The sequence below is a fragment of the Hypanus sabinus genome, chromosome 16, assembly GCF_030144855.1.
Source record: "Hypanus sabinus isolate sHypSab1 chromosome 16, sHypSab1.hap1, whole genome shotgun sequence".
Taxonomy (NCBI): domain Eukaryota; kingdom Metazoa; phylum Chordata; class Chondrichthyes; order Myliobatiformes; family Dasyatidae; genus Hypanus; species Hypanus sabinus.
Window position 1 is genome coordinate 37780245 of NC_082721.1, and position 25652 is coordinate 37805896.

The 25652-nt window shown below is 38.9% G+C and overlaps 2 protein-coding genes across 8 annotated transcripts in view; one reads left to right on the forward strand and one right to left on the reverse strand.

Annotated features, from left to right (window-relative positions):
• ubxn6 (UBX domain protein 6) overlaps nt 1-16726 on the forward strand; it is a 60248-nt gene extending 43522 nt beyond the window's left edge. For both annotated transcript variants that reach the window (XM_059991599.1, XM_059991600.1), the window contains 3 exons: nt 2750-2880; nt 10102-10247; nt 12722-16726. In XM_059991599.1, the coding sequence (XP_059847582.1) occupies nt 2750-2880; nt 10102-10247; nt 12722-12847 (403 nt within the window). In that variant the 3' untranslated portion in view covers nt 12848-16726. The remainder of the gene's footprint in view (nt 1-2749; nt 2881-10101; nt 10248-12721) is intronic.
• A 141-nt stretch (nt 16727-16867) lies between these two features.
• The window catches only part of chaf1a (chromatin assembly factor 1, subunit A (p150)), a 58662-nt gene continuing 49877 nt past the window's right edge, over nt 16868-25652 (reverse strand). For all 6 annotated transcript variants that reach the window (XM_059991581.1, XM_059991582.1, XM_059991585.1 and 3 more), the window contains one exon: nt 16868-21769. In XM_059991581.1, coding sequence (XP_059847564.1) covers nt 21591-21769 — 179 coding nt within the window. In that variant the 3' untranslated portion in view covers nt 16868-21590. The remainder of the gene's footprint in view (nt 21770-25652) is intronic.

Genomic DNA, 25652 nt, shown 5'->3' on the forward strand with positions numbered 1-25652 from the left:
TCTTCCTGTGTAAAGGGGGTTTCTTCTTTTTTCTTTGTTACTGTGTATGTAATCAAAATGGCTTCTTTGTTTTGTTAAAAGCAGGAATGCTTCTTTGTTGCGAGAGAGTGCTGGAAGCTTGTTTGTGTTAAAATTTACTGATAATGAGAATTCTATTCCTTTGTAAACCAATTGGGATTAATGTTCTTTCTTCTGAGCCTGTAAGCTATTGTTGGCGGGTTTTTGGGGAGATCGGCGCAAGGGGTTGAGAGAGAGAGGACGCGATGCTGTAAGCTGGGCGAGGAACGGACCCCAAGTGGGGGGGGGGGTCCAAGGCCAGGAGGTACTCCGAGGAGAGGAGATGAAGCTAGATGTGCTTGGTTGACCACTTCGGATGGTCCTAAGCTGCGAGTCGAGGAGTTTGGAGGGGATCGAATGGTGGCCAGAAGACTTCAGTAATTGAGCTCCAACGGTTGTGCACGAAGTGGTTTGGACTTTGATAAGTTTGGCGCCTTTTCTTTATTTTTTCTCTTCATATATACTGTATCATTATTAATCACTTAGTTATAGTAACCTTTATAAATTGTACTCATTTAATCACATATGGTGTACTGTCTGTTTTTGAGCGAGGCGGGGACATCACACAGCATCCACACCAGCTGATTACCCAGTTTGGCGGGGCCGAAGGCTGCTCCCCCTAGACGAAATGAACTGAGTGAGCCTGAGGCGACCCAGGGGGTTACAATTCATTTTTTTTTGTTGGAAGTGCCTGCTCTACTAACGGTTGGTCAGGTGTCACCATCAAGTTAGGGTGCTGCTTACCACCCCCCCAAGGACTTGTATTTCCCCTTTCCCCTAATGCCCCCCTTTGGACACGTAACCACCCCATTGGTGGTCCAGGCCTTGCTCAGGCAGGAATTAATTCTAGCCATTACCAATCATGGAAAGCACTTCATCACAGTAAGTGCTACTGGACAATAGTTATTAAGGCAGGTTACCCCATTCTTTTTGGGTGTCAGTATGACTTTAGCCTGCTTGAAGCAGGTGGGTACTTCGGACTGCCAAAGTGAGAATTTAAAGATCTCAGTGAACATTCCAGCCAGTCGGTTAGCAAAGGTCTTTAGGACTTAGCTAGGTACCCCATCAGGCCGGATGCTTTCCGTGCATTCACCCTCCTGCAGGATGCTCTCACATTTGGCCTCAGAGACTGAAGTCACACGGCCATAGAGCGCTGTAGGAGTTTTGTGAAGGTGCCTCCGTGTTTTAATGGTCAACGTGAGTATTAAGGCTTGAGTTTATCTGGGAGTGAAAATCGTTGTCACTTAGTTGGAGGTGATAACATTCAAGCCCTGCCACAGCTGTCTAGCATTTGAAATTGCCACTTAGCATGTAAGATGGCTTTCTGGAGATCGTATCTACACCTCTTATATTTTACTTGGTCGCTAGACCTGAATGCCTCTGATTTGGCCCTCAGCAGATTGCAGATTCTGCGGTTCATGTAGGGCTTCTAGTTGGGGAAGACTCTGGATGATTTTGTGGGGACATATTTTATAAAGTCCTCAACAACTTTGATGTTTTCATTCAGATCCTCTTGAGTCCTTGAAATTGACCCAGTCCCTGACTCAAAACAACCTGTAGCTGCTCCTCAGCCTCTCGTAACCACCTCTTTGTTGTCGTTGCTTCTGGAGCCTTGCTCTTTTGCCTCTGCCTGTATGCGGAGGACAACCAAATGATCAGATTTCCCAAAATGTGGTCTAGGGATCGAATAGTAGACATTCCTTATGACAGTGTAGCAGTGGTCGTGTGTTGGGCCCTCTGGTGCTGCAGGTGACAGGTTGATGATAATTGGGCAGAGATGGCTTCAAAGAAACCTCGTTGAATCCCCAAAAATGATTTCAAAGGTGTGTGCAGAATCTGTTCCTTGTTTGCTGGTGGCTGCACGCTGTACCTTGAGTGCCTGCTTTACATCAGCCTCTGTTGGTATGTAAAGTGCAGTCAGGACCATGCAAGAGAACTCTTTTGGATGTCATACACAGGCAATGGCAGCATTACCCCTGTGTTCATTCAATCCAATGGAAGAAAGTCCAAGTCTTGGGCTTGCTGCATAACAGGTGCTCCTCTGTTTTCCCCATATGTTGTGCTGTTGAGCAATAGCAGAACCCAGCCTTGCAAGGGTTCCCTGGGATTAAACCAGAGAATTGCTGCTTCTGTGTCAGAATTGGCATAGAATCAGGAATGTTATTCATCTGAAAGGAATCATTGGCTTGGGGATTAGGAACAAAAGGTACAGCAAAGGTTTTTTTCACTGTTTTAAATTATTTTATTTATTTCCCTTTTTTTAATGTTGATTTTTAACAACATGTAAAGTCACATGTAAGTTTAAATAGACAGAGCTCTGTCTCTGGCTCTGTTTTTTTATCGAAGCTTGTTAAGAGTTTTCCTCAGAGCTCAATTTACCTCCCATGTCTCTAACTTGTTCTGGTTGGTATCTTAATTGGCTGCTACAAGCTAGCCCTCACATAGGCAAGCATCAGTAGAATTAGGTTGTGGGGGGGGGGAGGGGGTTGATGGGTATCTGAGAGCTGGTAGAATACTGGGAAATAATTAGAACGATAGGATTTCTGTGAGAGTCGTCATAACCTTACTGGGCTGAATGGCTGCGTCCTGTAAGGAAATGGAAAAATTTAGCTTAGTGACTGAAGTGAATCTCCTTGATACTAGTGCTCCTCTGAATGATGCAATACCTGTGCAAACCTTCATTGTTTTATAGAACAGAAGCTGTTGAAAAGACATCCATGCTAAGAACCAAAGCCATGAGAGAGAGAGACGAGCAGCGGGAGCTGAAGAAATATAACTACACACTACTGCGTGTTAGGTTCCCGGATGGATACATTTTGCAAGGTAACCCTTTTTTTAAATCGCTCATTATTCTCAAGAAAGTTCCCTTATGATTATTTTGTTGATTTATCAGGATCAGGTTTATTATCATTGACATACTGCATGGCATGAGATTAGTTTTGCAGTGGCAGTACAGTGAAATACAAAGTTACTGCAAGTTACTGTGTGAAATGTATAAAGATAGTGCCAAAGGAGAGGAAAATAGTGAGGTGGTGATCATAAACCATTCAGAACTCTGATGGCAGAGGGGAAGAAGCTGCTCCAAAAACGTTGAGTGTGCGTCCTCGGGCTCCACCCTGATGGCAGTAATGAGAAGAGGGTAGGTCCTGGATGTTGAGGCTCTTTAATGATGGTTGCCACTTTCTTGAGGTACTGCCTTTTGAAGGCTGTCCTCGATGTTTGGGAGGCTTGTGCCCATGATGGAGCTTGTTGAGTCTACAAACCTGTGTCTTTTACTGATCTTCTGCATTAGAGCCTCAATGCAAGGCAGTTGTGCAACCAGTCAGAATGCTCTCCACAACACATCTGTAGAAATTTGTCTTCGGTGACATATCAAATCACTGCATCAAGACTCCTAATGAAATCATCTTCTCGTCTTTCAATTCTGAAAGGTCCTCATGATGTACTATGTTAAGTTAATTAAATTTAATTTAGGAAACATGGACATTATATCAGTTGGACATTCACTAAATAATCTCTGTAAATGTGGGGGGCAAAGGTAGTAGTTAAAACCTCCGCAATCTTTCTTAGATTGTTTGATATGCAGATATTTTTAATCTTATTGCAGAATTTAGTGATGTATATTTTTCTTTCACAAGGTCTTCAATTGACATACTTCTAAGCTCAAATGAAGAATTCAAATTATTTAAAATGCCGAGCTTGGTTTTCATTTCTATGTTCTTTCCACTATCAAAGTTTATAGAGCTTTCTTTTCATCATCAAACAAACATTTCCAGAAGATGTATTTCAGACATTGTACATGTATATCTTAAGTCACATCTGCTGCAAATCTCCACATAATATTTATAACCATATAACAATTACAGCACAGAAACAGGCCATCTCGGCCCTTCTAGTCCGTGCCGAACACTTACTTTCACCTAGTCTCATTTATCTGAGGTATACACTTACAGAAAAGAGAGGAAAGAAAGAACAAGCGAAAGGAGAAAACTATGTACAAGTAGGGAGTGATCTTTTTTATTACAACATATTCAGTGATTTGTGAGGATAAAATCAGGCCTATGAGGTGTTAGGTAGTTAAACCATTTTTCCCAGTATGAATCAAATTGTTCCAACTTATGATTAACAGATGCTGTTACCTTCTCCATTTTGTAAATGTCCATTGTAATTTCCATCCATGCATTTAAGGTTGGGCTCTCCTGTGATAACTATTTCCTAGTAGGAGTCTTTTTACCAGCCACCAGCAGATAATATTACTATCATAATGGGATTTCTGAGAGGGTGTAATAAAATATCTTATCAAGTCTTTCCATTTGAACTTACTCCACTTCTGTGAACTGGTACACTTCCGTTGATACCTCCATATTATTGTCCATTCTTCCTCAGATATAATTATCCCTCCTTCCTTCTCCTATTTTGGTTTAATGTATGAAGTTGAATGTGCTTTAAGATTTGACAAACCTTTATATACGTTTGAAATGATTTACTACCGTAATCTGAATTGTATGCTTTTCTAAATAACTCTATCAAACATGTACTTGCCTTGGTTACATTTTTAACCGTCCTATTAACATATTGTCGCATCTGTAAATACCGATAAAAGGCTTGTTTTTCTAATAAGTGTTCCTCTTTAAGCATTTGAAAACTGAATAGTGTTCCTTCTTTCATTATGTTGCAAAGAACTGTTATTCCTTTAGCTGTCCAGTCCTTAAATCTAGCATCCAGTTTATTCAGCGTAAATTCCAAGTCATATGCACACCATTTAAGAATTACAATATCTCCCTCTAGTTTATATTCTTTTATAATAGTTTTCCATATTTTAAAAATCCATTTCACGCATGGGTTATCAATAGTATTTATGTACCTTTGTGGGTTATCAGCCAAAATTGCCTGTATGGGGATGGGAAATATCCCCTCCTCAGTGTTTTTCCGTCGAGTGTCATATGATGGGTTGCACTAACATATCACAGCTCTCAACTATGCTGCAAAATAATAATCTCTAAGAGAAGGTGGGTCCCATCCCCCCCCCCCCCCCCATTTTCCTTGGCTAATTGCAAAGTTTTCAGACAAACTCTAGGCCTTTTACCTTGCTAAGTATATCTTGATAACATGTTCCATTCATTGAATTGATTTTGATTAATCTCTATTGGTAGGATCTGAAAGAGATATAATAGTCTGGGCAGTATATTCATATTAATATATTCAATCCTTGAACTGAGACTGAAAATAGGAATTAGGTTCCACCTTATTATATTTTCCTTAATTGTTTAATATATAGGCTGATAATTGCATTCTGATACTTCTGTCAAATCTTTTGGCATAATGATGCCCAAATATTTGAAAGACTCTGCCATGCCCAGGGATATCTACTTTCCATTTCTCTTGATGGGCTACAGTTATATGAAAGTAACTGGGTTTTATCTATATTGATCTTGTATCCTGATAATTGACCATATTGTTCAAAGAATTGCATCAATTTAGGTAAAGAGTATGTTGGTTGCCCTAGATAGATCAAAATGTCATCCGCGTAATAGGCCAATTTATGCTCTGTCCCTTTAATAGTAATTCCCCTGATATCTTAATTTTGTCTGATGTATTGAGCTAATGGTTCCAGATACAATGCGAAGAGTAGCGGTGACCATGCACAACCCTGTCTCGTGCCCCTTTCTAGGGTAAGACAATTTGATAAATATCCATTGATTTTAATCCTAGCAGTAGGGTTGTCATATAGTGTCTGTATAGTTTTAATAATTGTGCCATGGGAACCAAATCTATGTAAAACTTTGTAAAGAAAATTCCAATTAACCAAATCAAATGCCTTTTCAGCATCCACACTTATTACTATTGCTTCGATTTTATCTTTTTGTATATGATCCATAATGTGAAGTGTCCTTCGTATATTGTCTTGTGTTTGGTGTTGTATAAAACCTGCCTGATCGTTACGTATCAGTATGGGTAGAAACTCTTCTAATCGTTTGGCCATGATGGAGGTAAATAATCTAAAATCTACATTAAGAACGGATATTGGTCTAAATGACTCACATTCCATTTTATCCTTGCCTTCTTTCGGTATAGCTGAGATTATCGCTTCCTTCCAACTGGGTGGCATTTGTGCCTTTTTTAGAGCCCAGTTCAGTGTGGGAGTAAAACAAGAATTAACTCATTTTAAAATTGTTTGTACCACTCTGCTGTATACCCATCTGATCCCGGTGACTGGCTTAATTTAAGCCTACTAATTGCAGCTTTTAGTTCAACTTCAGTTATGTCAGCAGTCATCGTTCTATTTTGTTCTTTGTTTAAAGTGAGTAACTCCAGAGAATTCAAGAAGGTGTCAATTTGGGTTATGCTTCCCCCGGAACTTTGGAATATAGAGTTTTGTAAAACCCTTCAAAAGCTTTTTGAATTTGACTTAGCATATTTTTTTTTTTATCATTTTTGTTCTTGGATTCCTAATTCTATGAATTCTATTTTCTGCTATCCTTTTTTTTTTCAGTTTCCACGCTAGTATTTTCATACACTTCGATTCACCTTCATAATTTCTCTGCTTCAGAAGCATTTAATTTTTCCTGATTTCTTGCATAGCAAAACTATTAATTTCATTCTTAATTTTTACATTTCCTCTAATGTATCCTGTGCCAAATTCAATTTGTCTTCTTTTTCTAGTTCCTTCAGTCTGTTTTGTAATTCCTCTAATGTTTTATTCCTTATTTTTTTTCTTATATGAAGATATCACTATAATTTTCTCTCTTAAAACAGCCTTCAGAGTATCCTATAGAATGAGAGGTGAAACCTCTCCATTATCATTCAATTCTAAGTAAAGACTAATTTCTTTTTTAATCTGTTCCTTAAAGTAGGGATCATTGAGTAGACTTGAATTTAGTTTCCAAATATTATTCTTTGGTTGTAGGTCAAAATCAACAGATAAATATATAGGTATATGGTCACTTACATCCATTGTCCCAATTCCACAGGTGTTTATTTTGTCTTTGTCTTTTCCAAATGTTATGAAATAGTATATTATTGTATATACAGAATGGGGGGCAGAATAATGAGTGTAATCCCTTCTGTCGGGGAAAAGGTCCCTCCATATATCAATTAGACTAACATCCTCACAAAGTATATTAACTTTCTTATGTAAGGATTTTGTTTCATAGGTTTTTCTGTTGGAAGAGTCTAACTTTGGTTGTAATTGTAAATTTAAGTCTCCCCCACATATCAGGAGACTTTCTGTTTCTGATACCATAATATTAGTGATATTCTGGAAGAAACTAATATCACTTCCTGGGGGTGCATATATATTCAATAGACTAACTGAATTTCCGTCTATATTCCCCTGTACCAGAATATATCTGTCCTCTTTATCTCCCATTTCAAATACTTTTTCAAAATTTAGCTTGCTTGAGATAAAAATAGCAACTTCTCTCCTATGTCCTGATATATATGAGGCGAAAAACAAATTAGTGAAGCCCATTCTCTTTAGTTTTCCATGCTCATGATCACTTAAGTGAGTTTCCTGTAAATATACTACATGGGCTTGCTCTGTTTCATTTTGGATAGAATTTTACTTCGTTTGATTGGATTTAACAGCCCATTGACATTAAAATAAATGAATTTTACTTTGTCCTTGGCCATGTGTATTTATCTGTCAATATATCATTGAAATGGGCAGAATAAAACTTAATTGGTCTACTCCCTGAACAAATAAGAACCAAGCATTGCGAATAATTAAAAAAAGGCAATGAAGGTGTGATTCCAAGGCTGAGGTCTCCAGCAGATGACCCTGGGTTGAACTAGAGGAAACATCTAGCTGTGGGGGATAGCCCCTCCTACCTATGAGTTGAGGGCCCCCATTGCAGTACCCATAAAAGTAAGTGAACAAATCTATGTCCATTACACAGAAAAGATTTCCCTGTGTACTCCTCCCATATATTTATTCTCATTTAGGTGGGGGGAAAAGGAGTGAATGAATGAATTAAAAAAAAATAATTGAGTAATATAAAATCCACATTATAATAAGTATTTCTTCAGATAGGTATAGCACTGTCTATTTGTGCTTCTGTTTAGCTTATCAACACTTTTAAAGTTATCCACACCTTATGGCTCTTCTGGAGGTGGTGCGGGCTGTCTTCGGAAAGCCCACAGTCCCTTCCAGATACACTTCTCTCGCTCTTCTCCCGTCCCCTGCTTTTTACGGAGCTTTCTTATAAAATATAGATCATATTTCCCTTGTCAAGATTTCATACAACGCAATGGAAAAGTATTCAGCCTCCACAATATTTTCTTATTTTATTGTTTTGCTCTCTAAATTTAAGATGTATTGAAGTAGGATTTTTGAGCTAATCTATAAAACATTGTGCATCATGTTAAATGAAAAGAAAAATATCCAAAACCTATTAATGAAAAACTAAAAACCAAAATTGTGAAGCTGAAAAGTATTTATCCTCTCTGTAATTACTACGCTAACTTTCCTCAGATGCAATATACTTTTACCTTACTATCTCACCCAATTTGTTGATGTAGAAAATTGGAGGGAAACGGGTAGTCCTCCAATGAATTCATTAGTATAAATGCCCCTTTTCTCTTTAAGGAACAATAGTACAGTAAATTTAATTCAAAATGAAAACAGACAGAGCATTCAAGTCAGAGAAATGATAATGGAGAAATACAAATCTGTGGTGGGGTACAAGACCATCTAAAAGGCACTAGCAAACCTCTGAACTCAGTGCAATCCATTGTGGGAGAAGTGGAAAAAATATGAACCACAACCACACTGCCTCGGTCAGGCTGCCCCTCTAAACTTAGTTGCTGGAGAAGAATGGCACTTATATGAAGAGGCTACTGTGACACCAAAGACACTCTGAGTGAGCTCCAGGAGTCAGTGGCTGGAATTGCAGATGAAGTTCATCGCTCCACATCTCTAAGGCCTTGCACAAAAAAAAAGTATTTATGGAAGAGGCAAGGAAAAATTCTTGGCTAAACCATAAAGTACAGTATATCGTTGCCTGTAACAACTTGCAAACTTGGATGATATGGTAAAGAGGTGCCAAGAAGGCCTTGAGTTCGGGTGAGGCTAAACTGGAACTTTTTGGCCTCAACGCTAAGTGGCACGTGTGGCATAAATACTCCTATACACCATTCCTACTATAACGTATGGTTGAGATACCATTATGCTATGGAGATGCTTTTCAGCAGCAGGGACTTGAAATCTGGTCAAGATTGATAGAAAGATGAATGCCGCTAAATATGAAGAAATCCTGGATAAAAGCCTGCAAGCCTCTGCCAGAAATCTTGAACTGGGGAGGAAGTTGGTCTTTTTCAGCAAGACAATGACCCAAAGCACACTGTCAGAATGACCATGGAGTGGCTTCAAATGAAGAAAATTGATGTCCTTGAGTGGCTCAGTCAGAGTCCTGACTTTAACCCGATTGAACATTGGTAAGACATAAGATTGCTGTCCACCACCACTCCAGCACTTGAGAGCAATTTTTCAAGGAGGAATTGGCAAATCTTGCTCCATCACATTGTGCAAAGTCAAAACGACTACTGGCTGTAATAGCTGTGAGAGATGGTTCAACTAAGTAGTGAGCAAAGGGGGATGAATACTTTTGATCTATTGACATTTAAATTTAAAAATTTTTAGTTTTGCATGCTTTACAATTTTCCCCGAATTTTGGGCTCTACTGTGAGGGGAGGGAGTGTGGGGAAGGAGCATGTGATTCACAAATAAAAATTCTCAGTTAAATTGATCAGAATCTTGGTTGTAATGGTCATTGATATGAACAAAAAGTTTGGGGCTGTACTCTTTTTCAAGGCACTGTATTTGTTTAGGGAGGGGAATTTAATGTTATTTTGTTTCAGAATCTGTTGATACTATATGTAAAATACAGTAATTTAGTTTGGAAAAGAGTTGGCTGACAACAATTTAATTTGAGGCCTTTCCTTTCTCATGAGCTAAAGTTGAAATGAAAATCTTTGTATTATGATAATCTTTTTGTCCACTACTTTCTTTGTGCAAAACTTATTTTATGTGTTTCTTTCTTCCAGCAACATTCTATGCACGTGAGAAGGTTTCAGCTCTTCGGGAATTTGTTCACAGTGTTCTTGAAAATGACTGTGTTCCATTTGAGCTGGTGGCTCCTGGAGGCCAGAAGTTAAAGGATGAATCTGTGATGCTTATTGAAGTTGGATTGGTAAAGAGCTTTACAATTTTCCTTTTGCTTGGTGTTTCTTTTTATTCCTCCCTTTAGAGTAGGGGTGTCAAAATTTTAGGTCACAGGCCGGATTGGGCAAAATGCAGCTTCATGCGGGCCGGATCAGTAGGGCGCGTGCGAACGCAGCTTTCATTGCCTCCGTTTTTTCAGCCTGTTCTCATGTGTCTCAGTCTCTGCTATAACTACAAAGTGTTTCACTTCACAAATTCCGTTTCTTATGAAGAAGACTGCTGAACAAGCATTATTTTTATGATTGGTTTTAACTTACAATCATCGGCTTCATATCGCCCGGCCATTAATAATTAAAATAATAGATCTATCTAAAATGATCTCGCGGGCCGGATATAATTTTACGCCGGGCTGGATATGGCCCGCGGGCCTTGAGCTTGACACCTATGCTTTAGAAGGTGAAAGTGTTTTTGTTCCCTGGTCTTTAGTGACATCTACTGGGAACCTATTCATCAGCCCGTGTGTCGGTAATTTGTTCTTCGCTGCCTTTGGCAAGGAGAAATCATCTGCTTTTTTTTTGGACATAGAATTTTAAACACATCTGTGTCTTCAACAACAGGATTGAAATTCATGTTATTAGCTCTTTCCTTTCTGGAGGATAAATTGGCACAAGTTGTGTGGTATGTGGTAAGTTCCTATAGATAAGTACAATAGTAAATACAGCAAAGCTTTTACTAGTGAGCAATAATTAATGTTTCAAGTCAAGATCTTTAATCAGAACTGCTATAAAGTTCTGCTAACCATTTTACCCCCCCCATCCAAATAGGGATTTTAATTTCCTGGAGGAACTCAGCAGGCCAGACAGTATCTATGAAAATGAGTAAACAGTCAACATTTCAGGCCAGGACCCAGTAAAGAGTACACATTTTGGGCTGAGATTTGACCTGAAATGTCAACTGTTTACTCTTTTCCATAGATGCTGCCTGGCCTTCTGAGTTCCTCCAGCATTTTGTGTATATTACTTTAATTTCTAACATATGCAGATTTTCTCTTATTTTACTTTCCTGTAACTTTTCTTTTCTTGCTTTGAGTTCTTCCCTTCATAGCCTGAGCTTAGTAGTCCCTCTTCACTGTATATTAGACCACAAATATTGAACTTAAAAAGAAAGTTGAATAAAATAAAAATTTGATACAGACCACAAAGGTAATAATTGAAAGGTAGCTGCAAATATTGCAGACCATACTACCTAAGTGTCTTCTACCATCTGTTTAAAGTGTCTGAAGCAATACTTTTTCAGTGTGATATACTTGGTGCATTACACTAATTTCCAACAAGACCATAAGACATAGGAGCAGAGTTAGGCCATTGTCTGTTCCACTGTTCATCATGGCTGATTTATTATCCATCTCAACCCCATTCTACTCCCTCCTCCATAACCTTTGACACCTTTACTAGTCAAGAACTAATCAACTTTTGCTTTAAATGTACCTAATGACTTTGCTGCCATCTTTGGCAATAAATTCCACAGATTCATCACCCTTTGGCTAAAGTAATTCCTTTTCATTTCTATCGAAAAGGGGCATCTTGTTTTGAGGCTGTGTTTTCTAGTTCTTGACTCTACAATTATTGGATGCATCCTCTCCACAAACACTGTATCTAGGCCTTCCAGTATTCTTTGGGTAAAATATACTGTCCATTTGTTTTTGTAGTTCATAAGTGTTTTAGGATCTGACCAAAGTTTGGAGATGGATGGAAATGGAATAGAAAGCTTCAGACTACCCAGAACTCTGAATGCATTAGAAACATACAGCACAATACAGGCCCTTCGGCCCACAAAGCTGTGCCGAACATGTCCTTGCCTTAGAAATGACCTTGAGTTACCCATAGCTCTTTATTTTTCTGAGCTCCATGTACCTGTCCAGGAGTCTCTTAAAAGACCCTATCATATTCACCTCTACCATCATTGCCGGCAGCCCATTCTATGCACTCACCACTCTCTGCGTTTTTAAAAAAAATCTTACCCCTGACATCTCCTCCTTACCTACTTCCAAGCACCTTAAAACAGTGCCCTCTCATGCTTTCCATTTCAACACTGGGGAAAAGGCATTCTCAATAACTCAGCTCCAAAGTATTTTCCCAATCAGGCAAATAGAAGTGAATCTAGTAATAAAGGCTCAGTCTTTAAGATAAGATTGGATTAGTTATCCTACACTTGAAAATCTTACAAATGATCCCAGGGGTGCTAATTTGATCCAGGAGCCTGGGTGACTTTACATTTGGGCAAAATTAACTGGAGGTTTTATTCGTGGTCAGTGACTTAGTGCAAGTAGCTGGTAGCTGGAAACTGATTGGTTCAATCAGTGCAAACCCATTCGGTCAATACCTTTGAAAATGGCAAGGAAAGAATATTTTGCTGTGAGGGAGGACAATACTTACAGTTTGTGCATTGACTGTGGTTTTTTATAGTAACTGTCAGTACTGATCTTTGCTCTGTTGTTTTCAGGTTCCTGCTGCTTTACTGACTTTAACATGGGATGCTGATGTTCTATTGGATATACAAGCTGCAGGTCAAAATTTTACTGGCACAATAAAACAAGAACTGCTGTCTAATGTCCAAACACTTGTATGAGTAAAATAAAACTTGACTGCTCAGTTGAATATTATATGTAAATTTATTTTGTAAATGAAACTGTATCCACAGGAATCAGAAATTGGTTCTTTAAATGCCATTTGATGGCTGTCTGTATGTGTACCATATTAATGTACCATAATCTGAAACATTGACATTTTCTGTTCCTACTCTGGTTTGGACAGTTTAATGCTTTGAAAGAATAAGATGGGTGACACAGTTGTACTCTCAATTAGAAATGAGCATTACATTGAAGTCTAATTTCCATGAGAAATTCTGATCAGTTTAACTAAAAGAATACCCAGGAGCATTGTCTCAAAATGTCAAGGAAGGTCTTGCATTTAGGGAGAAAGGAGAGGATTGTGATTAATTAAATTAATATTGCTAAACTTTGAATAGAATTTTATATTCATTGTACATTATTTACCGTTAATGCTCTGAGTTTGGCTTTTTGGTAGCAGTGTATTTTTTTCTGCCTCTATACATTGATCTCCTTGGGGCTTAGAGGATTTTTTTTTGTTATACTGCCGTAGCCCTATGGTGACATCGTAGTTTGTTCTCTGCTGTTTTCACCAGGTAAAAATCTGCCATGAGTTATCTAAAATTACTTTGGTTATGAATCACTTTCATCAAGAAAAAGATATTTCATAATTGTTTTTGGGATCAAGCTGTGCACAAATTGTCATCTTTCCTACAAAATAGTAACAACATTACAAAAGTAACCCAATCAAAGTACAAGAGGGTGTGAAGATGTTGCATAATTGCAAATACAGTATTTTGTTCATAATGTATGTTATACCAGAAAATGAAGTAAAAATTTGAAAGTGTTGTTATAGTTCTGTATTATTTATAAAACTGCTGTAACTGAATTTTAAAATGCAAACACTCCACCATTTCCAGCCTGAAAACACTATCCCTAAAGTGAGCTTCCAACAGAGCCATGTGCAATAACTTGGCATTTGTGTCTAAGTAAGGATTAATTGCAAGATAACTTGTGCGTTTAGTTAAGCAGGTGCCCGTTCACCTTGAGCAGGTTTAAGTTCGTGGTCCATTGCTCTTAGCTTAGTGCACAGTCAAAACAATCAAGATGCACAAGGCGTTATTGGAGCTGCCATTGTGCAGTAACTTGCTTCCATGTGGATCATGAGATACAGGGGAAGAATTAGGCCATTTGGTACATCAAGTCTGCCCTGCCATTTGATCATAGCTGATTTATTATTTACTCTCAACCCATTTTTTGTTTTGTCCCCATAAACTTTGACACCTTTTATAAAACAAGAACCTGTCCACCTCCACTTTAAATATACCCACTGACTTGACCTCCACAGCCATCTATGGATTCGCCTTCCTCTGGCTGAAGATGTTCTTCCTTATCTGTTTTAAAGGGACATGCTTTTACTATCATGCTGTGCTGTCCATTTCTGGAAACATCCTCTCCACATCCACTCTATTCCAGCCCTTAAATATTTGGTAGGCTTCAATTAGATCCCTTCTAATGCCTCTAAACTCTAGTAAGTATAGGTCCATACGCATATGCCACTCATACATTAATCTGTCCATTCCTAACATCATTCTTGTAAACCTTCTGTGGACCCTCTCCAAATCCAGCACACATTTTTCAGATATGGTGCCCTAAACTGCTCACAATACTCAAAATGTGATTATGTAACTTGGCCACCACCTTATAAAGCCTCAGTATTGCATTCTTGCTTTTATATTCTAATCTTCTCAAAATGAATGCTAACATTGCATTTGTCTTTGTTTACTACCGATCCATCCCTTTGGTATTCCCAAGTCCTGTTACACATCTGATTTATGAATTCTCTCCCCATTTAGAAAATAGTCTATGCCTTTATTCCTCCTACCAAAATGCAGGACCATACACTTCCCTACATTGTATTCTATCTGCTACTTCTTTGGCCATTCCTTTCTGTCCAAGTCCTTCCGCAGACCTCCTGCTTCCCAGCAGTATCTACCCTTCCACTTAGCTTTACATTGTTCACAAACCCATCAATTCCATCATTCAGATGTAATTTGGAAAGGAGAATACCCAGCATTGACCCACTTTAGCCTCATGTGACTCCTTATCAAATGCTTCCTGAAAATCTATGTAAATTATATCCACATACTGTCCTTTGTTCATCCTCTGTTGAAATTCCTTGAGGAAGTAACACATTTGTCAGGCAAAATCTTCTCTTAATGAAACCTTGCTGATTTAAGTCTGTTTGATCATGTGCTCCCAAGTAGTCCAAAACCTTATTCTTAATAATTCACTTTAAAATTTTAGCAACCGCTGAAGTCAGATGGACCAGCTTGTAACTTCCTGTACTTTGTCTCCCTCCCTTCTTAGAGTGGAGCAACATGTGTGATTTTCCAGTCCTCTGGAGCCACTCCACAATCTAATGATTCTTGAAAGACTGCTGCTAACTCTTTCACAATCTCTTAAGCTACCTTTCAGAAACTTGGGTACAGTCCACCCAGTCCAAGTGACATCCACCTTTGAGCTTCCCAAGCTCATTATCTTTAGTAATAGTGAACACTTGCTTCTGCCCCTGACTCTGAATTTCTGGCATGTTACTGCTGTCTTCTACAGTGCTGTTTCTTTGATCCTGAATCATTTTCCAGTGTACAAAATCCACTCTATATTATTGGGGTGGGGGGAAGATTTTTGGTATTCTTTTATAAGCATACCATCATATTTTTCCCCTATAACTTTTTGAATTACTTTCTGTTGGTTTTTAAAAGTTCCCCAATCCTCTAGCTTCTAGTAACATCAGAATTTGATTTTAATACTGCAGAGGTATAGCAAATAATTATGTATCTTTGTAATTTGAGGGTGTTCTGTTTAAACTATAATATGCACAGAAGGCAGAGCTTGTGTGTTAACTACTTTTCTCCACTGGGTTAGCTCTCCCATTAATATCTATTTAAAAATAGTGATTTCAAAACTAATTGAAATGCTAATGAATTTATTTCATGGCTGCCCTTTTAATCAATACAACTTGCATATTTTTAGTATCAACAGCAAAAATGTTTGTGTTCAAACGTTCATTAGTCACACAGGGAAGTTTTGGGACTCCTGACCGTAAGTTTGGGTAATGGGACAGATAGTGGATGTGGGGGGGGGGGTGAAATTTCTAGAAGAGTTTTAATGTTTTTGTAGCTCACCGGTGCTGGTGGTGATAAAACTCTAGACAAGCAAGTGGTCAGAATTGGTGTAGTTTTAGTTTCACTTACAGAAATGAAACATTGCTCTCAAATGCAGCATTGTTCATTGACCTTAGTATTACTTCCCTTCCCTCTCTGGTGTGCTGATTCTTCCTGTGATACAGTAAAGAGATTATGCAAGTATTTTTTTTCAGAACTGGAAAACTGATTGTGAGACCTTAGTTGGCAGAATTTGACCAACTATGGAATATTGCAGATCACCTTGTTTCTGATAGCTACTGCTTGTTATTTTCTATGGGAACTGACTGCTTCCTTGGCTGAGATAGTGAGGCTGAATGTTGTACTGTAGCCAACACTACTGACCCAGTTTCTTATTTGCTGGAATGTTGCAAAGCTGAATATTGTACTACCAGACTTATTATGAACATGATTATGTACTAGTTACTTGGTCCTTATATTCTTAAACCAATAAATGGAACACTCACACGTCACAAACAGTTCAAAAGCATTGACATATTACAATTGGTTACTTAAATATCTTTTAATAGTAACTGTTTGAAGACTGTCAAAGGGGGTTTCTTTGAAGATCATTTTGTTTTGTTTACCATTAGTCAATTGCTTGTTTTAATTTATCAGAATAATGTATTTATGAATGAAGCAATTATTGTACACTAAAATGAAGCTATTAAACTTGCATATTTTGATCTTGTGTATACTTGGTTTAATGCACATTCTTTATTAATAAAGTAATTAACAATTTGACAATATACATTTCACATTATTTGCTGTGCATGTATTCTAAATATGCATGTTGTCATTGCGACTTTCTACACAAACGAAAAAAGCTGGAAATGCAGGCAACATGCACAAAATGCTGGAGGAACTCAGCAGGCCAGGCAGCATCTATGGACAAAAGTAATCCATGTTTTGGGCTGAGATCTTTTGCCAGTTCTTCCAGCATTTAATATGTGTGTTGCTTACTTTCTACACAGCTCATTATTTGTCCAATATTCTTTGTTCTGTGGTCTGGAAAACAGAGAATTTGAGTTTGAGAGAATGCTTTAGCGCCAAACTGCTCTAATATTCAGTGGAATGGTGGCTGCTCTGTGACACAACTGCATAAACATAGAAAACCTATAGCACATTACAGGCTCTTCAGCCCACAATGTTGTGCCGAACATGTCCCTACTTTAGAAATTACTAGACTTCCCCATAGCTCCATGTACCTATCCAAAAGTCACTTAAAAGACCCTATCATATCCGCCTCCACCACCATTGCTGGCAGCCCATTCCACACACTCACCACACTCTGAGTAAAAAACTTACCCCTGACATCTCCTTTGTACCTACTCCCCAGCACCTTAAACCTGTGTCCTCTTGTGGCAACCATTTCAGCCCTGGGAAAAAGCCTCTGACTATCCACACGATCAATGCCTCTCATCATCTTATACACCTCTATCAGGTCACCTTTCATCCTCCATCACTCCAAGGAGAAAAGGCTGAGTTCACTCAACCTGTCTTCATAAGGCATGCTCCTTAATCCAGGCAACATCCTTGTAAATCTCCTCTGCACCCTTTCTATGGCTTCCACATCCTTCCTGTAGTGAGGCGACCAGAACTGAGCACAGTACTCCAAGTGAGGTCTGACCAGGGTCCTATATAGCTGCAACATTACCTTGGCTCCTCAATGATTAATGAAGGCCAATACACCATATGCCTTCTTAACCACAGCATTAACCTATGCAGCTGCTTTGAGTGTGCTATGGACTTGGACCCCAAGATCCCTCTGATCCTCCACACTGCCATTATATATGACCGACCAAAATGAACCACTTCACGCTTACCTGGGTTGAACTCCATCCTTCACTTCTCGGTCAAGTTTTGCATCCTATCAATGTCCCACTGTAACCTCTGACAGCCCTCCACTGCCTCATCCAGGTCACTGATAAAAATCACAAAGACTAAGGATCCCGGAACAGGTCCCTGAGGCACACCACTGGTCACTGACCTCCATGCAGGATATGACCTGTCTACAACCACTCTTCACCTTCTGTGGGCAAACCAGTTCTGGATCCACACAGCAATGTCCCCTTGGATCCCATGTCTCCTTACTTTCTCAATAAGCCTTGCATGGGGGTACTTCATCAAATGCCTTGCTGAGATCCATATACACTGCATCTACTGCTCTTCCTTCATCAATGTGTTCAGTCACATCCTCAAAATATTCAATCAGGCTCGTAAGGCACGACTTGCCCTTGACAAAGCCATGTTGACTATTCCTAATCATATTATACCTATCCAAATATTCATAAATCCTGCCTCTCAGGAACTTCTCCATCAACTTACCAACCACTGAAGTAACTCACTGGTCTATAATTTCCTGGGCTATCTCTACTCCCTTTCTTGAATAAAGAAACAACATCCGCAACCCTCCAATCCTCAGGAACCTCTCCTGTTCCCATTGATGATGCAAAGATCATTACCAGAGGCTCAACAATCTCCTCCCTCACTTCCCACAGTAGCCTGGGGTACGTCTCATTCAGTCCTTGCGACTTATCCAACTTGATGCTTTCCAAAACCTCCAGCACATCCTTTTTCTTAATATCTACATGCTCAAGCTTTTCGTCTGCTGCAAGTCAGCACCACAATCACCAAGATTCTTTTCCGTAGTGAATACTGAAGTAAACTATTTTCACGTCTTATCCTCTTGTTCTTCACATACTTGTAGAATGCCTTGGGGTTTTCCTTAAACCTGCCTGCTAAGGCCTTCTCATGGCCTCTTCTGGCTCTCCTAATTTCCTTTTTAAGCTTCTTCCTGCCAGCCTTATGTCCTGCTTGGTGGCGCAATAATAGTGCCTGGCTCCGGAGTGAAGGTTCTCAAGTTCGAATCCAAGTCAGGTTGAGCATCGAGCTAGCAACTCAGCCTCATAAAAACAAGAATAGTTTGCTACGGAAACACCATCATGACAATGCCCCAATAACTCCACTGCCAAGTTATTCTTCTTCTTCTGGATCCCTAACATTACCTAACTCTCTGAACCTTTTCTTCTTGACTAGATTTATTACAGCCTTTGTACTCTACCATAACTTCCCTTTCTCATTGGAGTGTACCTATTCAGAACTCCACACAAATATCCCCTGAACATTTGCCACATTTCTTCTGTACTTTTCCAAGAACAGCTGTTCCCAATTTAAGCTTCCAATTCCTCTTTTAAAAAATATATTAATTTTTTTCTTCTAATTTGTCTGTTCCTATCTCTCTCCAATGCTATTATAAAGGGGATAGAATTGTGATCAAAATGCCCTCCCACTGTGAGATCTGACACCTGACCAGGTTCATTTCCCAATACCAAATCAAGTAGTCTCTCCTCTTGTAGGCTTATCTACATATTGTCAAGAAACCTTCCTGAACACACCTAACAAACTCCACCATCTAAACCCCTTGCTCCAGGGAGATGCCAATTGATATTTGATAAGTTAAGATTTCCAATCATGACAACTCTGTTATTATTAAACCTTTCCAGGGTCTGTTTCCCTATCTGCTCCTTGATACCCATTACTATCAGGCAGCCTATAAAGAACACCCAGTAAAGTTATTGACCCCTTCTTGTTCCTAACCTCCACCTACAAAGACTCTGTAGACAATCCCTCCATGGCATCTACCTTTTCTGCAGCCATGACACTATCTCTGATCAACAGTGCCACACCCCCACCTCTTTCATCTCCCTCCCTGTCCTTTATGAAACATCTCAAACCTGGCACTTGAAGTAACCATTCCTGTCCCTGAGCCATCCAAGTCTCTGTAATGGCCACATCATAGCTCCCAGTACTGATCCACGCGCTTAAGCTCATCCACTTTGTTCACAATACTCCTTGTACTAAAATAAATACATCTCAACACACCCATCTAAAGCTGCCTTTTTCCTCCTCCAGATTCCTTAGATCAGTTTAAAATTGACATAAATATCTTGCAAAATTGATATATACATGTTCCTATCAGTGCAACTTTTGCATTGCAATCTGGACTGCTGTGAAAAATGTATGATTTCTGAGGTTTGCCCTTAAATCAATTCTCTAACCATGTTAATGATACACTAAGCACCACCCCATCATGTAATTTCATTAACAGATAGAAGTAACAGATTTATAATTTTTCTCATGGCATTTTAAAACTTGAGATTCATACTTTGGCAAGCTGATTCATGGACAAGCCTCTTTGCTTTGCACAATGTTAATAGAACAAGATTTGCCCATTCCTCCTTGAAAGATTGCTGAAGCTGAGCCACAGTAGGGGAGTGGCACTAAACAGCAATCTTGTTCTTGCCAAAGATGTTTGAGTTAAGGTCATCACTGCTTATTGCTGAGGCCATTCACCTGACCGCATAACATCTCCTGCATCTTAGAAAATACTGTTAAGTGACACTTTGCCAAGACTTTTGGGGCAGTTTTGTGTGGTGTAATCCCTACTGTAAAATAGGGTGGAGGTAGCATCATGCTATGGGTATGCTTTTCAGCAGCAGGAATGGAAATCTGGTCAGGAAGATGAATGCTCCTAACTAGAGAGATCCTGGATTACAACCTGCTAGCCTTTGCCAGAAAGCTGAAACTGAGGAGGAAGCGTGTCTTTTTCAGTGGGACAACACAATGCATACTGCTAGAGCAACAACCATGGAATGGCTTCAAATTTAGAAAAAAACCTTTTCTTTCCTCAATACACATTTAAGGATTTTGCTTATTAATTGCCCCCAAAAACCCAACCCAAAAAATTATTGTACATGCATTCTATAGCTCTTTCAAATATGAATGGCTCAGACTATAAAAGTATAAATCCCCAAAAATGACAGCTCTAATCCAAACTTTATTAATTTTCTTCCCAATTAAAATTAGTATTGCTTGGGACCCATCAACTACCATTGCTTTTCACAAGTATTTGAGGTAACCTTCTATGAAAGTGTTGGGGCTCAAACCAGTCATGTATTTGCTAGGGATCCAAAGGAATTCTGCACTGTGACTACCTTACTACTAAACCACATGCAGATCTATTAAATGATTTTACAGAGCTCATGGTGGAGAGAATGCTGCAAGTTGATGGGCAGAGGAATATTACATTCATGAATGACAATATTAAGTACAAAAAGGGGTTTCAGAAATAAACAATTACAAACAAGATTTCTTATTAAACGCACTGTGCCATCATTTTAAAGGCACCTTGAAAAATTGAGTTGTATTGCAATAACTGTCAAATAAAAAATATCCATTTAATACTTTAGTGCATCCATAAATATTTTTTAAAAATCAAATGTTGCAAGTGTCAGAAATGTCAAGATTTCATATTGTACATAACTGGGTGTTTATTAATGCCAGTAGTTTTAACTATATTCATGTCAATTTCTTAAATTATCAAATTACAATTTTTTGTTGCAAAAGTGCCAGTTTATTTGTTTTTTTTAAACCAGAACTTCAAGTATTTTAAGTTTATGAAATGATACAGAAATCGATTTTAGAAGTTTCTAAACAAAAAAAGCACCCTACACACATAAAGCTATTAGTATATATATATTTATAAAATCTCATTTCAGGTAAGGTTGGGCAAGCTGACAGCAGCATTTTCACATGGTTCAATGTCCATCATCTCAGCAGCAGCCAGTTCCGAACTCTGCTCTAGAGGCAGGATGTCAGTTGCCAATTCAGAACACAATTCCACAGGCTTCACCTCATGATCAGAGCATAAATCTTCAGACTCTTTGTTACACTCTGCAAGTTTGATGGCACATGGGAAGAGAGTAACATATTATAAATATTCATGCAAATTTTCAAGCTTGTTTATTTAAATGGCAATTAAACATTAAAGATTATACAATGTTTTCACCAAAAGTAATAAAATCTTAAACAAACCTAGGTTTTCATACTTATAATATTGGAACAGCCAGTAGCAAAGCAAACCATTGAGACCATTTCTAAAAACACTATCTGCAACATGAAAGTCCAAAACTGTACTTGACAAGTGTTTGGAACCTCATGTCAGACATTACCTTTGTCTTAACTGGAAAATACATCTGATGATAAAATAAATTTAATTAGAATAAAACTTACTGTACAGAACATATTAACTAAAAACAAAAATCAGGACAAGTGAGTGACTACTATAACACTCAGAAGCTGTAAAAGATTTGGAGCAAGGTCCTGAATAAGTACTTTGTCGGTATACACTGAGGAGGACATGGAGAATAGTGAGATCAGTGTGCACCATGCTAATACCAGGCCATTTTGAGATGATAAAAGTGGTGGTGCCCTTGAAGAATATTAAGGGGACAAGTTCCCAGGGCCTGATGGGATTAACCCCAGTTTATTGAGAGGCAAGGAATAACATTGCTGGGGCCTCAATCAAGATATTTGTCCTCTTGCCACAGATGAGCTCCCTGAAAACTGGCAAGTAGCTCAAAGTTCAACATAAATTTATTATCAGAGTACATATGTGTCACCACGTACAACCCCGAGATTCTTTCTGTGGGCATACTTAGCAAATCTATAGAACAGTAACTAAATAGGAACATCAGGAACTGTAAACTGAACAAATACAGGTAATGGATAATTAGCAATAAATATTGAGTATGAAATAACAAGATAAGAGTTCTTAAATGTAGTTATTCCCTTTTGTCCAAGAGCATGATGGTCGAGGGGCATTAACTGTTCTTGAAGAACCTGGTGGTGCGAGATTCAAGGCACCTGCACCTTCTAGCTGATGGCAACAGTGAGAAAGAGCATGGCCTGGTAATTAAGGATCTTTGATGGATGCTGCTTTTCTACTGCAATGTTTCATGTAGATGTGCTCAATGGTTGGAAGGGTTTTACCCATGACATACTGGGCCGACTCCATTATCTTCTGGAGGATTTTCCCGCTCAAAGGCATTGCTGTACCCATACCAGTCCGTAATGCAGCCAGTAAGCACCCTTTCCACCACACACCTATAGAAGTTTGCCAAGCATTCTGATGACATACCAAATCTCCACAGACTCCTGAGAAAGTACAGGTGCTGTCATGCTTTCCTTGCAATTTTAGCCAGCAATTTCAAGTTACTGATCCTCATTAATAGCTACTGGTTCATGTACCGCTGGTTTCCCTCTCCTGAAGTCTACAATTAGTTCCTTGGTCTTATTTAAGGTTGCTTTTATAATCATTCTAAGCAAAATTTTCAATCTCCCCCCTATATGCTGATTCATCATCACCTTTGATACAACCCACAAGTTGTGCCATCAGCAAACTTATTTATGGTGATGGGGCTGTACTTAGCCACACATCCCTGCAGTGCTCCTGTGCTGATGGAAATTGTGGAGATGTTTTAGACAATCCAAACTGACTGGGGTCTACAAGCGACAAAATCTAGGATTCAATTGCACAAGGGGAAGCTAATAAACATTTGTTAAGAGGGGAATAGGGGTAACACTGGGAACTAGTCTGGTGAGTCAAATATCAGTGTTAGGGAAGCAATTGGAGAGGATTCTTAGAAATAGTATTTATGAGAAATTGGAAAAAGCATGCCCTAATTAGAGACAGACAGATTTGCTTTGCGCAGGGCATATTATGACTTAATGATTGGATTCTGAGGTGGTAACAAAGCTGACTGAAGAAGGTAGAACAGTGGATACAATATAAATGGATTTTAATAAGACATCTGACAATATACCCTATGATCAGCTAATTCAGAAGATTAAGAGTGATGGGATCAAAGTGAATTTGTTTAATGACTTGCTCATAAAATAACTCAGTGGTCAATGACTTACACTGCTTGATGTCTGTGATAAGCTGACTCGTGAAAAAAAAGACTGGACGCAGGATCATGAACAACTTCATCTCAAAGCGGTGAAGACTGAAGTATCAAGGTGAAGGTGTTCAGACCCAGTCAGTGATCCTTCCCACTGGAGGCCACTGTTTGGACCAGACACAAGTTCTGAGACACAGAAGGATGGTTTGATGTTCTGAGATTTGTGATTGGATTGTACTGTACTGTATTGGTCTCCTTTAGTTTTTCGACATTTTCTTTCTTGTGGGCTATTGCAAGTTCTTTGTGTGTGAGTGGGTTGGGGTAGGGGGGCTTTTGATGCTACTGTCGCTGTTCTTTTTTTGTGAGTGATCGGGTTAAGACTTTCCTGTGGGGGAGGGGTTGGGGGTGTATTGCTATTGTCGATGTCTTTTTTTGCGAGCAAGGGTTCGGGGATTGTACTGTTACTGTTTTTTCTGTGGGGGTGTCAGGTATTGTTTTGCTGTTTTTTTTTCCTGCAGGGAGGGGATGGGGGATTCTGGGGTCTGTGTGTTTCATTCCTTTTACTTTTTCATGTGTATTTCATAGCTATCTGCAGAAGACAAATATCAGCGTTGTACTGAACATACATACAGTCAGCCCTCCTTATCCGTGAATTCCGCATCAGCGTATTGTGAAAGCCCAGAAGTGCTCTTTCAGCACTTGCCCGAGCATGTACAGACAAACAATGCAGTATAACAACTATTTTACATAGCATTTACATTGTATTAGTTATTATAAGTAATCTAGAGATGATTTAAAGTATACGGGAAGATGTGCTTGTGTTATCGTGGATCGGGATCAAAAAAGATCAGAAGTTCTCTTACTAAGTAAGTCGGAACAGGTACATCCGGTATTATTTAGTGTCAGTCAAACTTTTGCATTCATATAAAGTATATATTTTACCTTTCTATGCATATAAAACACTTAAGAACTAATGTTTCAGCGCCGGGCTCAGGAAGTTCCCGAGTTCGATCTAGTGATAGATTGCTATGGAGTGCGCTCTCCACTCTGCCGGGTTGATGTGGAGGATCAAAAACCCAAAACTCAATAATTAAACCACTGCATTGCTTAGTAATAATTGTAGCTTTCATCAGGGCACAGCCCTTCTCACACTATCCTTTAAAATTGTTCCAATCATTGACCGACGTAGCTTAATGCTTTTCCAATGACCGATGGCATTTCACCTCTTTCTGATCGCTTTATTATTTCCACTTTATTTTCAATCGTTATTGTGATTATTTGTGAACAGAAACACTGCGGATTCAGATTTCTACCTCTGGGTCCTAATGTCCGCCGCACTGAGACAAGTTAAATAAGGTCTTGAGCATCCGCGAATTTTGGTATCTGCGAGGGATCCCAGAACCAATCCCTCGCGGATAAGGAGGGCCGACTGTACTTTGACAATAAAATGAACCTTGAACAGTGGTGCTCTGATGATCTGTACTCCGACTTCTTCTGTTGTGCTTATATACAAGTAACTTAGGTGAAAACGTAGATGGGTGTGTGTTAGTAAGCATGAAGATGACAAAGATTGGTGGCATTGTGGACAGTGTAGAAGACTGCCCAAGAATACAATGGGATATAGAACAGTTGCAGTTATAGGCAGAGAAATGGCAAATATAGATTAATCCAGCCACATGCGGGATGTTGTACTCTGATGAAATCAAATACAAAGATACATTACACAATTAATGACAGGACCCTCAACAGTGTTTAAAGAGGGATCTTGGGGTCCAAGTCCAATGCATCCTGAAAGTGGTCACACAAATTGATAGGATGGTGAAGGTATATGGTACGCCTGCCTTAAATAGTAAATTCAAGAGTCAGAAAGTTAT